At 40.4% G+C, this 12,655-nt stretch overlaps 1 protein-coding gene across 1 annotated transcript in view; it reads right to left on the bottom strand.

Annotated features, from left to right (window-relative positions):
- Nucleotides 1-12,655, bottom strand: part of MYH15 (myosin heavy chain 15) — a 45,650-nt gene that overhangs the window by 23,776 nt on the left and 9,219 nt on the right. Inside the window, exons 8-18 of the mRNA XM_064724754.1 lie at nucleotides 11,577-11,594; nucleotides 10,877-10,969; nucleotides 9,523-9,586; nucleotides 9,332-9,430; nucleotides 7,377-7,480; nucleotides 6,823-6,961; nucleotides 6,147-6,265; nucleotides 4,903-5,052; nucleotides 4,446-4,616; nucleotides 3,155-3,334; nucleotides 1,739-1,871 (exon numbers count right to left, since the gene is read on the bottom strand). Of these exons, the coding sequence (XP_064580824.1) occupies nucleotides 1,739-1,871; nucleotides 3,155-3,334; nucleotides 4,446-4,616; nucleotides 4,903-5,052; nucleotides 6,147-6,265; nucleotides 6,823-6,961; nucleotides 7,377-7,480; nucleotides 9,332-9,430; nucleotides 9,523-9,586; nucleotides 10,877-10,969; nucleotides 11,577-11,594 (1,270 nt within the window). The remainder of the gene's footprint in view (nucleotides 1-1,738; nucleotides 1,872-3,154; nucleotides 3,335-4,445; nucleotides 4,617-4,902; nucleotides 5,053-6,146; nucleotides 6,266-6,822; nucleotides 6,962-7,376; nucleotides 7,481-9,331; nucleotides 9,431-9,522; nucleotides 9,587-10,876; nucleotides 10,970-11,576; nucleotides 11,595-12,655) is intronic.

The following is a 12,655-nucleotide window of genomic DNA, read 5'->3' as shown; positions in this document are numbered from 1 at the left end:
AACCATATCTCAGTAAGGGATGCAGGCAGAGTGTGGAAAACAGACCATTTTAATAGTGCTGCTCTTTTGACTAAAAGACTCTGATTGCTCAAATTTTATACAAGACATTCTGAAAATCATGTGTGATACATCACACATTTGCAGCTCTCTGTCCATAGTTAGGAATTTTGTCAAAGACCACTGTAAACTTTCTGGATTGCATTTGCATTTCAGATCTATGCTTCATCATTTCTTATGCAGAAAAGCCCATAAATATGAATATGGCAGAAAAAAAACTTTTAACAAAAGTAATTTGTAGTTTGTTGAAAGCTCCATAGGGTGAGATAATGTAGAAAAAGAAAAACTTAGAGAAAAATAATGCTTACAAAAAATTTGTCCTGCACATTGTACTGTATAGAAACCGATTCTCTGCTATGCAGACACTGAACTTGTGCAAGATTTGTCTAGAATAGAGGGAAATAATAGTAACTTTGCATCCCTTGAATTTTGCTTAAAGCTTTGGAGTCAAAATCATTCAGGTTCTCCCAAGGAATGCTAGTTTCCGACAAGACCTTTACAAAGTTTCACAGGTTCATGACAGGACCCAAAAATGTACAGCAGCTGCTGCAGCTTTCTTAAGCAGTGGGCCATTAGATCATTCCCAGGAGATCTGTCATTGTGTCACCTGTCAACATCAAAGGAGAAGTAAAGAGTGAAATGTGCTTGATGCAATTATCCACAGCCTTTTCCCTTTCAGAAGGTGATACTGCTGAGAGTGGAAAAGGCTAATCTGGACAGGCTGTTCCTTTCTCCTGACACCAAAGAAAAGCAAGGTAGTATTCAGACAGACTACAATATCCACAGGCAAATAAGCAGTTAGTAACTTGCAAGGATTTGCTCGTGGCAGGATGTTTGCTATTTACATTCGTCTTCTTGTCATTCCCATTACAAAGTCTTCAGCCTGCTTGGTTCCTAGGAAATTGTTATGTGATAAATGACAAGAGCATCTCTTGAAATGAGCTTTCTGATAAACAGGCTATAAGTGACTGCAACTTCAGGGCATAAGAGCTACATCTTTGTAATGAATACCAGTTAATTACTTAAGATCAATTTTATGAATGTTTGCTACTTGTCTTCTCACAAATAAAAGAGCTCTATGTAAAGGATAGAGATTAAATATGTTCTCAGATATACATTATTACATTGTACATTAGTACAATGTACATTGTCAAATAAAAGAAAAACAGCAGCAAGCAAAAAGGAAGACATATTGGCAAAGCCTTCTACTATGGCCATTGTGGGATGGTGTTCTGGTACCTTCAGTGTGTACTTGCCACTAATCCAATAAAATATTCCAAAACTCCCTCTTAAACTTGGTATTTCTTATTTATTTCACGGGGGCTAGCAAGGAGTACTACAGCATATGAAACAAGAGCTGTTCTTTTTCATTGGCATTTATGTACACAATCTTTGATGCAACACTTGGCTGCATATCTGAACACTTGCATACTCAAATTCCCGCTGGATTATTCGCAACACAGCTTTCCTTGCTCAGAGGTACTATACATTCAACCTAGCTGAGTTAATGGTCTCCTTCCTATAACTGGCAAACTCCTACAGCTTCTGTGCACATCTAAATAATTAGTCACTGCCCCATCTAGCATTGAGGCAATTGCAGTTGAGAGATTTGCTTAGTTTCTGAAATTCATTCCCAAGCACACATCCCCAAACCCCAAGGAAGCCCATGTGAGCTGCTTACCACTGTCAGCGCCAATGTAGCTTTCAAACAAGCTTGCCAGGAGCTTGTTGGAGGATTTCTGGAAAATGCCTACTACGGTTTCATTAAGCGGGTCCTTGTTCTTCTCAAGCCACCCAATGATGTTGTAGGGAACCTACAGCAAGGCATTGAAAACAAACCAAAGGTTGCCAATGTTCCCCTCAGAGCAGCCAGTGGTTCTTTGCAGTTCAGCTTGAAGCCAATGACTTTTTGTGAAAAGCTGTTCTCAAAGCAGTACAAGCTACCCTGGTTTTCATCACTTCCCCTCCAGTTCTCTGCTTCCTAATTCCCAAACCTCTCTTCCTAATAGTGAATTCCACACACTTCTTCCAAACTATCTGGTCCCTACATCTTCTCACAGACTCATGTGGTTATCTGTGAAGATACCACGTGGCATTGATGTCCCAGGAACGCTATCAAAAAGTGCTGAAGTATAAATCACACAAGTTATAATTTAACTTCAAAATAGCATGCTACACTGGAATAATTAGGGTTTTCTAATGGAATCTTAATGATTACAAACTAACTCCAGGACTTTGCCACAGCTCTGTTTAGTGGGAGAATATGTTCCATTATCAGTACCACAAGGGAATAGAAATTCGAACTTTTTCTGCTGAATGATTTAACAACTGCAGATAAGTACCAAAATCAGCATAATTTCTTTTAATAATTACAAAATTAGCTTAATGCTCAATTATAATTTGAAATTAACAGCATCAGGTAAATTCCTGCTCTGCTATGCAGGCTTCTTATCAATTGTAGTTTGATTAAAAAATTCCTGTGACCCTCTCAAATTATTTCTGCCTATCTGACCTGAAAACAGAACTTCAAAACTGGACAAGTTTTGGCTCAAGTATCACAGTACTGGATTATGTTCTTGTTCACCTCATCAAGAGTGAAACTGTAAACTGAACCACCACATCAAAGTTAAGCACACTTCTTTTTGCTATTTTGACACACTGGTCCTAAAATGAGTAAAAAGTGATTTCTTTTTTTTTTAATTGTCCCTTGAGTTAAAGCAGAAATTAGTTAATTTTTCAGAAACCAAGGTGAAAAGTTAGATGCTGCTGCTGTTTAATTACTAGACTTACTCAGATTGGAGGAAAAGTGATAAAGGCAAAGCAAGGCATACTTCCAGGAAAAGTACTATTAGCCCTCCTCAGTTTATTTCATTCTACTGGTACATCTAAGGAGCAGATGTCCTGGAGTCTGGTGGCAACTTACCCTGCAACTTACAACTTACTTACACTTGTGCAGAGTGAGTAGATATTTGTTTTTACTTCTCACCTTTCCTTTCTTCCCCTCTTCATCCTTCCCACCCTCCCTTGCTGTGTGCTACAGGCAAACCCCACCTGAAAGACCTCTGATACAAAGTCTGCCTGCCAGCAGAGGACTTACTGCACCAGCATAATGAAGGAGTTCAAAGTGGGCTTCATATTTCCTTTTCTTATCAGGCCTGGGCTTCTGTAAATTGGGTGACTTGCCAAGATGGTTGTCGTAGAGTTTGGATTTGAATGTCATATCTGTGGCTTTTGGGAACATGCACTCCTCTTCAAGGATAGACAGGATTCCCAGTGGCTGTGGATTTAAGAGCATCTTTGTTGGGAAACGTTTAGGCTTTCTGCTTTCAGTAGCTATGCAGCCTGTAAGTTTTATCTGACGAAATGTTAAGCCTGCAAAATTTCTTCTTAACCCGAGGATGAAGTTTTTGACTATTCTGTAAAAACAGTAACCACCGCATTGACTATTCAGTATGTCACCTTTGACTGTTCAGTATGTTACTTCTGCCTTAGGAGGCTTTATGAGAGAAAGAGTTTGATTTATCTTTCAGGGCAGCTGGACAAACTAGCATTTTATCATTCATGTCTCAGGAGGAGATGAACGAACCTCCTAGCACTGAGCAGATTGGTTTTGGGGGATTAGGATCATGCACACATATCCTGCCCTTGGACAAGAAAGTGATCAAATAGAAGACCACTGAATAATCAGACTTTCTATTTCTGTTGCTACAAATTTCCTGCATTAGCATTTCTTGCATTACCATCTTCCTGCTAATGCAAGATGCAAAATTTCATGTTTCCTCACAGATCAGCAGGGTTAGATACTGTGCCATAAAACACGGTAGAAAGAGATACAAAGCTAGGTTATACAGCAGAGGACAGCTGTCCCTACCAGGACCACATTATACTCCCAAAAAAAGAGAAAAGGAAAGGCATATCCCATGCTGAGAAAGTGGTGATAGGTTTCTTTCCTTTTCAGGGTAGAAAGAGCACAAAGGACTTTGCACATCAGCATGTACTTCTCCTGTGAGAAAAAGGAGTCTCATGGGAGATGTATGGGGCACAAGACTGAAAAATTGCATTTGCCCTGAAAAGGTGATGAGTTTGATGTTAAGCACATGTGGTACAGACTCAACTGAGGAACAGCAGGGACAGAGAAAGAGAAAAGTGCAAACCAGGGAAGATGATGCAGCCATAGAAATTACCAGTTACAGCTTGTTGGCTGTTGGCTCTTTAAGGTAGAATTCCAAAGGTAAAGCTGAATGGCCACAAATACTGATTTTCCTTTGATTCTGTATTGCAGGTAGAAAGGCAAGAAACTTGTCATGCTGTTTATCCTGCTCTGTTCACTGGGCCATGAAGACACATCCATCAGTGTATCCAGTGAATACTCCTTGGCATGTACGTACCTTCTCGATTAGATCAATGCAGGCCTGCAGGTCCATGCCAAAGTCAATGAATACCCACTCAATGCCTTCCTTCTTATACTCTTCTTGCTCCAGGACAAACATGTGATGATTGAAAAACTGTTGCAGTTTCTCATTAGTGTAATTGATGCACAGCTGCTCAAAGCTGTTAAACTGCAGAAAGAGAGAAAAAAATAAGCATTTTCATTGCAGGTAACTTGGTGGAGCAGCAAGAAGGAAACTGTTCACAGCCCAAAGCATATGAGATGATGTTCCCAGGAGCTATTGTGGTTTTTTATCTATTAATGAAAAAAAACCCCAAACATGTAAAATCATGCACCTTATTTGCCTTATGGCTTTCTCAGCACTTTGCCTTCTGTTCATTTAGAAACACCCAACCAAGAGCTATCTCTTGGCATTTTTATGTCCTTCCAACCAGTCCTCACATACTAATACTTACATCAAAGATTTCAAACCCAGCAATATCCAGGACTCCAATGAAGAACTGTCTTGGCAGCTTAGTGTCCAAGGTCTTGTTGATACGGACCACCAGCCATTTGAACATTCGATCGTACACTGCCTTAGATAAGGCCCCAACAGCATACAGAACCTAAAATACACGTTTTAGAGCACTGCAGTGGGAAATAAAATTCACTGGGGAACACAAAGATTTTGGCGCAGTAGACTATTTCAATGTCTGTGTACAGTTTAAATGAAATTTCCCAATGCTTTGTATAATCACCAAGGTATAGTTAATACAACACGGTTTCTCTTATTATCTCTGCTGAATTTCATTCAGATCACTGCAAAATACATGGATGTCTACCAACATGTATGATAAAGTGCTTGTGAAGTACATCTTGGGAAACAGCTGGACAGCAAGTTCCAAATGTTTTAATCCATTATAGTTCTGTGGAAGTAAGGTAGCAGAAACTAACAGCCCAGAAGCCAGCTATGATGTCCAGAGCTACTGCCAGAGAAGGGTGGAGGTTTATGCTCATGTTGTTGATTGACATTTTCTTCTAATTTTTGAGGGATGCTATGGCATGAGCAGGCAATAGGTAAAAAGTCTGTCCAAAGCATTTTCTTTAGCTTGTGCACGTCTGCATCATCAGGATACACTTCTCTGTAGTGGTTTTCTACTTTCTGAGCCTGTACCACAGGCTGTCTTCAAAGAGCAATTTTTATTGTAACCAAAATGCTGCAGCATCTTCTATAATATAGCTACAGCTGCAGCATAGCAACCCAAGGACTCCTTTTCCCTTAAATCAGAAGACAACTTTAAGTGGATATTGCCTTTAGCTGATTGAGGTCACACAGAGATTAAAAATTACATGAATAATGAATGAGCAATGAGTGAGTGAATAAATAATCGGCTCAAATCTTCTAGGTAACTATCCTCATCCAGAATTAGCTGTCAATCCCCATGTGGTTTTACTGCACCTGGTTTCCTGGAGTGCTGCTAACACATCAGAAAAACAATTCTATCAAAAGTTGTGCTGGACAGTATTCCTTTGTCAGTCTCTTCCCTGGTTTCCCTCAATTTCACCATGTATTTCCCCAAGTTTGGGCATATAAAATGAGAAAAGGTACTAGAGGCTCATGTAAATATTTCTAGCAGCTGTCTGTCTCTCTGAGATGTTACAGGCAAATCCTCTAGGCTTGCAGGACATGTATCCAAATATCATGAAAGGGTCTCCTTACCTGTTCAACACTTTGACCTTTGGTCACATACTCATTGCCAACTTTCACTCTAGGGTGCAACAAACCCTTAATCAAATCAGAGGAGTTGATTCCCATCAGGTAGGCAGCTTTGTCAGCACCTGGTCAGGAGATTTAAGGTTTCAATTGGCTTTAAACTTCTACATGGAAACATGCCCAGCTAAAAAACCATGTTAAGTACATTCACTTCAAAAGACAAATTAGATAATGGCCAGATTTGTGTTAGGTATGCCTGTACTCTCCCTTATGGAAGGTCATCTGACTACTTTATACCCCAATTGTTGCAAGAATCTCAGTTAAGAAGCTCTTCAGGTTTAGGGAAAAGAACATATCTCCACACAGGTTATAGACAGTTTTAGATGTAAGACAAAATAAAGAAGCAGGACCTGTAATCATGAAAGAGAAAGTTAAGGCAGTAGGATTTCACAACCTTTTTGTGCAAATGGTCTCTAACATGGCATTTGATCCTGTTAGTCTGGCTGTGTTCATCTCCTGCTGAGTAAGGTTATCCACCACTGAATAAGCCTTTACAAGTACAGCACTCTTGGCTGATCAGAGTGTGCAAGAACAAAGCAAACAGGCAGCTGCTTCCTCAGCACAGTGCCTGGTACATGCCAGACTTTTGAAGCTGAGGAGCAATTTTAGGTGTTATTCTTACTTTCAGTGCCATCAGCCTCTGCCTGCTCCTCTCGGGGTCTTTGCTTGAATTTCATATTCCCAAAGTGCATGATGGCACCTGTGAGCTTGTAGGAACCAGCCTTCTCATCAGGCACAAATCCCAGGATGTCCATGGCTTGCTGGGAAAAGAAAACACAGGCATGTTGTTACTTTCCTGCTCAAAAGCAGTGGTGCTTGCAGCCCCACAATCTACATTTGCAGGGCAGATATTACTATCCTGCCAAGGGGTGTTATCACCCAAAGCAGCCACTGGAACATCCTGGAGACCCAGCAGTGGCAGGGGACCCAGGGGAGAGCTCTCCTCATCTAGAATTTTATATATAAAAAAATTATAAATGTGGACATTACATGGAGCAAGACCAGATTCAAAAGTGTAACAGTTGACCAGACCTTGTGCTTCACAGTCTGAATGTAGTTAAGACCCAATCCTGCTTTTGCTTTAGTCCAACAGTTTCAGGGACAGAAGTCAGGCTCCTCCCAGTAGTCTTCCTCCCCTGATCTAGGAAACCCAAAGTCATATCCATACAGACTTACATCTGTTGCCAACAGTTCTTCTCCATCGTCCAAGTTGTCCACTGTAACTACTCCTTGTGAGCAGAAATGGTAGTCATATGGGTTGGTAGAGATCAGGAGCATGTCTGTAAAAGAACTGCCAAGGTCAAAACTGCCGTCCATTCAGGTTATCCTCAGAAATGGAGATGGAAAATTCAAATGTAACCTACATTTGTCTCTGCACTACTGCATTGTTATGTTGTTTTTATTTTAATAATTGCAGGGCAGAAACCAGAAACTCTCCTATTCTACTGTGTTAGTCTGAAGATGTAGAGAAAGTGAATAAAAAGAATATGGAAATACTGCATATTAGCATCTACTGTGCATACACATCTATTGAGCATGTATTGCAGCATATTGAGTCCATAATTTCCTGTATAGTCCTACTTTTTGCCTTCACGTTTTTAGGGGTAAAAAAATCCCATCTGAATAGAGAGGAGAAAAAGATTTTAGTATGATCCAAGACAGGGAGTATGGGCATGGCTCTCCTTTTTTATAACAGATCCAGAGAAGAGTGACTTCCAGCACCCTTTGCAGAAGACACTTGGCTTTTGATAAACAAAAGACAGAATATGGCTTGCTCCATTATATCAAAATACAAAAATGCAGAGTTGTCCACAAAGCTAGCTGCCTCTAAAAGTACAGACAGAATCCTGCTTCCTTAAATCAACTGAAAGTTTCACCTACATTCCCCAAACCAAGGTCTGGTCTAGATTTCAATCTTTTTTATGCAGGCACACATCTCTACAAATCTAAATATGTGGCTATCATATATCATAAATAAATGGCTATCAATATATGTTTATATGAAATCTTATTCTTCATTATCTTGTCTTACTTTGCTATGTAGTCACTCTGATATAAATGACTTTATGTTCATCCATAGTTATTGACATTGATACTTATCCATATTTAGATATGGATGTGTTTATATACAAGCACATACATTTCTTGTCTACAAAACACACGCCCCTCTTGGTTTCAGCCTCTTCAAGAGTCTGCAGACATGTTCCTGCTGGCCAGAAAGGTGTGTGCTGTTATGGAGCACACAGAGAGTTTATGAGATACAGTGTTTTCCCAGCACAGGGATTCTCACAGGAATCTCAGTACAAAGCTTCCTTGAAATCTTTCCCGTAATTGCCATTAATTAGGCCACGTAAAGCTTAGAGTATTAGGGATTTGACCACGCACTGTTAGGATAGTAAGGCTTCAAAAGAGATTATGATTGCTATGGCTTAGTGGGAGTGTAGAAGAGCAATGAAGTGACCCTCCAACATATTTTATAAAATGTGTTCCTTCAGAGCACAAATTGAAGTCAGCAAACCACGTCACTTAAATAACCAGTGAAGGTTTTATTCAAAGCATCTCGGCCCCTCTCTGCCCTTCTCCGGAGGGTGTGTGGGACCACGCTGAGCCAGGGGAAACTTGAAAGGGGTAATCACCACATAATCAGCAGCAGGCAGCTTTGAACATTCTCTCCTGCTGCACAACATGCTGGAATGTCAGTTTTGTCACTTGGGACAGAAAGAGGAAACTAGCTTTTCTTTGTGGACCTATAAGCAAATCTTCTCATATGTGGAAATCTGGATAATTAAAGTTTTATCACCACAAATGCTTTGGGGGCATAGCATTTTCCAGATGTTTTGAGACCTTGGATTACACAAATTCAGTGTGACACTTTTTGCCTTTATAGTGCTATGTTTTAAAAGTCCTGCCTGAGTCTTATTCCCGTTAGATTAATCTGTAATAAAAGAAAAATGGTCTCTGCTGCTGCCACTGGAACAACATCTCTAAAAGATTGTATTTGACAGTGGAAGTTCAGATTCATCAAGTAGAAGCATAAGGGCCTTTCTGCACATGAGTTTGCCTCCTAATCCCTTATCCACTGTCTCTTCAGTTTTACGCTCATAAAAGCTGTGGATCTACATAATGCTTACCTAGTAACTCTGGTTTCTTTCCTGACAGGATCTGGTAGAAGATGTGATAGTCTCTTTCACCAGGTTGCTGGAAAATCACTCGGGATTTCTCCAATAAATCTAGTCACACAAAGGAAAATGCAGTGAGAAAGGGTCTTGCAGCTTTCAGATGAGCAATTGTATTTTTTAAAAGGAGAGAGTTTGCTGCTTACAAATCTCAATATCAGCAGATGACAGCTTGCCTGTAGTTCCAAAATGGATTCGGATAAATTTACCCTAATTCACACAGAAGAATATTCTAATTAGTGCATATAGTATACACAGAGGGAAACAAAGAATGCAGTTTGAAGGCAATCATTTGGCCCAAAGAATCAATTTATGCAAACTCCTTGGCTTTGCATAGGCATATTTTCAATGAAAAATATCAAACAATGATATTACTGTCTTTCAAGCCTAAATCTGTACATAGAGCTATGTAATCTGCTTGTGGAGAAAGGATAACAGTGTACTTATCTGCCAGGCTAAGATATGGCAAAGCACACAGCTTCCAGTTGCATGATGCAGGTTTACTGTAATGCAGGACTCAGAGCATTAAGCCTGGGCTTAAGACACACAGGCTCCTTTTTTGGCTTCTCCTCATTTGCAGTCCCAACTTACATGCACTTACTTATGTCAGAAGAGTGCTGTGATTTTACACAGCTTTGCCCATTAAATTTACATATCCATTTCTCCCAATTCATAAAAAATTAGTAGTTTTCATTTAGTTTCTCATATTCAAACACACAAAAATAATTAATTTCCCTTCCAGCTGACAAGCTCCTTATACAACTGTGTAGCTCTACAGATGCTTACAACCTCTGGTCCTCTCCACCCCTTCCAATTTAATTTTTAACAGGATTTGTTAGGGAAGCATGGGCTCCAAACTCAGGCTTGTCATCCTTATGCCATTCCTTTCGGACCTCTCAGACAATGTCAACCAAATGTGGCAGAGGCAGAGCTCCCAAGAGGATTGCTTTCCTGCCAACCTAATGGAGAGGAGGAGAGCCCCAGGGTGATGGCAGCACGGAGGGACAAGCAGGGACAGCTTACTGAGCCAAAAAGGGAAACCTAATGGCTCAAGGGTAGGAGCACTGCTGCAGGGTGGGTTGGCACAGGGGAGGATGTGGGAGGGAGCAGGGGCTGTGCTGTATTTCTGACACTTAGAGGCAAAGTACAGCTACTATAGGAAGTATAGGAAGGGGGAAAGACAGCCTAGTGGAAAAAGGGGTAGGAAAAAAATGCAGAGGCAGTTCTGAGGAAGAGCTACCACTGCTGTTCAAAGGGCTTCCTAAAACTGGGTTTTGCTTTTCTTCTGTTCATTTTAAACAATGTAAACAGTTTAAACAATTATTCTAGCTTGATCTTTATTTCTCTTCAGGTTTTTGTTAGATCCTACTATGTTATTTTTCCACTCTGGAAAACCAATAATTTTAATGGGAAAAATGCAATCTATGAAGAGATTATGACATAGGTATTATTAACGGCCACTGTTGAATAAGACGTCACTGGATGATGCTGCAGACTTACGAAACGTGAGGAATTGTCATTTCTCAGGGTTTTGGCATTTCCAAAAGCTTCTAGGGCTGGGTTTGCTTGAATGATTTGATCCTCCAAGGTACCCTAGAAATTAAGGTTGAAATACTATTGAGAAACCTACAGGCCACAGACTCAGCTGTCAGCTCTAGCTCAGCCATGCATTCACTTACAGAGCTGAGCCTATGTAGTGAAGTGATTTGTTTAGCTTCACCCCAGGGGTGACACAGTGGGAATGGCAGAACAGCAAGACCATCAGTCAATTATGAGTGCTTTAAAAGGCCTCAAACATTCTGCTGCTCCCTACTGTTTGGCTTTGCAGATTTATCTCTTGTGCCATCTGCATGTGAAAGAAATCACCTAGTGTACTGCAGAGCATGTGGGGACATCCAGGGAATGAGGAATGTGTGTAGGAGAGGGATACTGAAGAGAGTGACAAGCACTAGAATGCATTTGATTTAAAAGCACTCAGAGCTGTAACATTTGGGATTCTTGGAGATGAGAAAAGCTTTAGCTGTTGCTCGCACAGAGTTCAGTTTGGGAAGTGGATGACTTTTCCTGACAAGGCTCCTGGGATCATTCCCTATTCACCCAAGAACCCCACAAAGTGAAATGCTGAGGCTCATGGCACATCTGACAGAGCCCAACACCAATTCTGCAAGGTGAAAATGAAACAGCAAAGCTGATGACTTACCCCAGTTTTCGTAGCTGGCTGTTGACAAAATAGGAACAAAATGGAGAGAAAAAAGAGAGAGAATGTGAATACTAACACAGAGAACAATATAAAATTTAACAATTAGCAAGGTTAGCTGTCTCGTGGGCACCAACACACCAGCAGTGCTTTTTGAAGCCTTCAAAAAGCACGTGTGGCTATTACTTTGCATTCACCATACATCACAGTGGTGCAAAACCAGATATTGCAGCTGGAAGATGTTTCATGTAGTTTATCAGGTCAGGTTGCATTTTCATCACCCTTTTTTACCCCAAAATTATCCAAAAGTTCAAGTGGGGCACAATCTTATTGCCTAGAACTTGTCTGTCTGCATTTATGCTCTTTTATTCTTGCTACCTAGCAGCAGTCTCTTTTCTCTGTTCACTTAGTTGGTGGTTTGTCCATCATAGGACATCTCTGGAGCAAAACCAGGCAGATTTCCAAACAGTAAGCTTGGGATGGGAGCACCATTGTTGCATGAGCACAGCAGGTTTTAGACACCGCAATGAGCACCAGCCTCATTGCATGCAGGAAGCTGGCTCTGAACAACTCAACCATGTCTTAAGAAAGCCTTGCAGGCCTCAGGAGAATGTATATTAGAGTTTGATGACGTGAGTTCTGTGCACAGATTTGAAGCGTGGCTGAAATTTTGGCCTTATAAATACAGTTCACAGGAATCAGTTAATTCACCACAAAAGAGCACTGAACCCTTCAAGTTCAATGAAGCTCATAGCAAATAAGCTCATAGCAACACAAGATAAAAAGCAGCATGAATACAGTATTCATTGTAACCTTAGAGAGCACTTATAAGCAGAACAGCACTTATCCAAACAGAAATACAGAAAAGCTGATTGAAAAAATATCTTTTGTCAAAGCAATCCTTTTTTTGTGGACAAAAAGGCTTTCAATGAAACAGATGTTTTGATGAGAAGTTATAATCCTAGTCTTTTTGAAGACTATTTTCCATTTGAAAAAAATTTTATTCTTTACAGCCTCTCCATCTTTTGACCAGTTTTAACACAACAGGAGGATATTTAGCACACACAAAAACTGAATCTCCT

This window comes from Zonotrichia leucophrys, chromosome 1 (assembly GCF_028769735.1).
Source record: "Zonotrichia leucophrys gambelii isolate GWCS_2022_RI chromosome 1, RI_Zleu_2.0, whole genome shotgun sequence".
Lineage (NCBI taxonomy): Eukaryota > Metazoa > Chordata > Aves > Passeriformes > Passerellidae > Zonotrichia > Zonotrichia leucophrys.
This window is presented reverse-complemented; position numbering and strand designations above follow the sequence as displayed.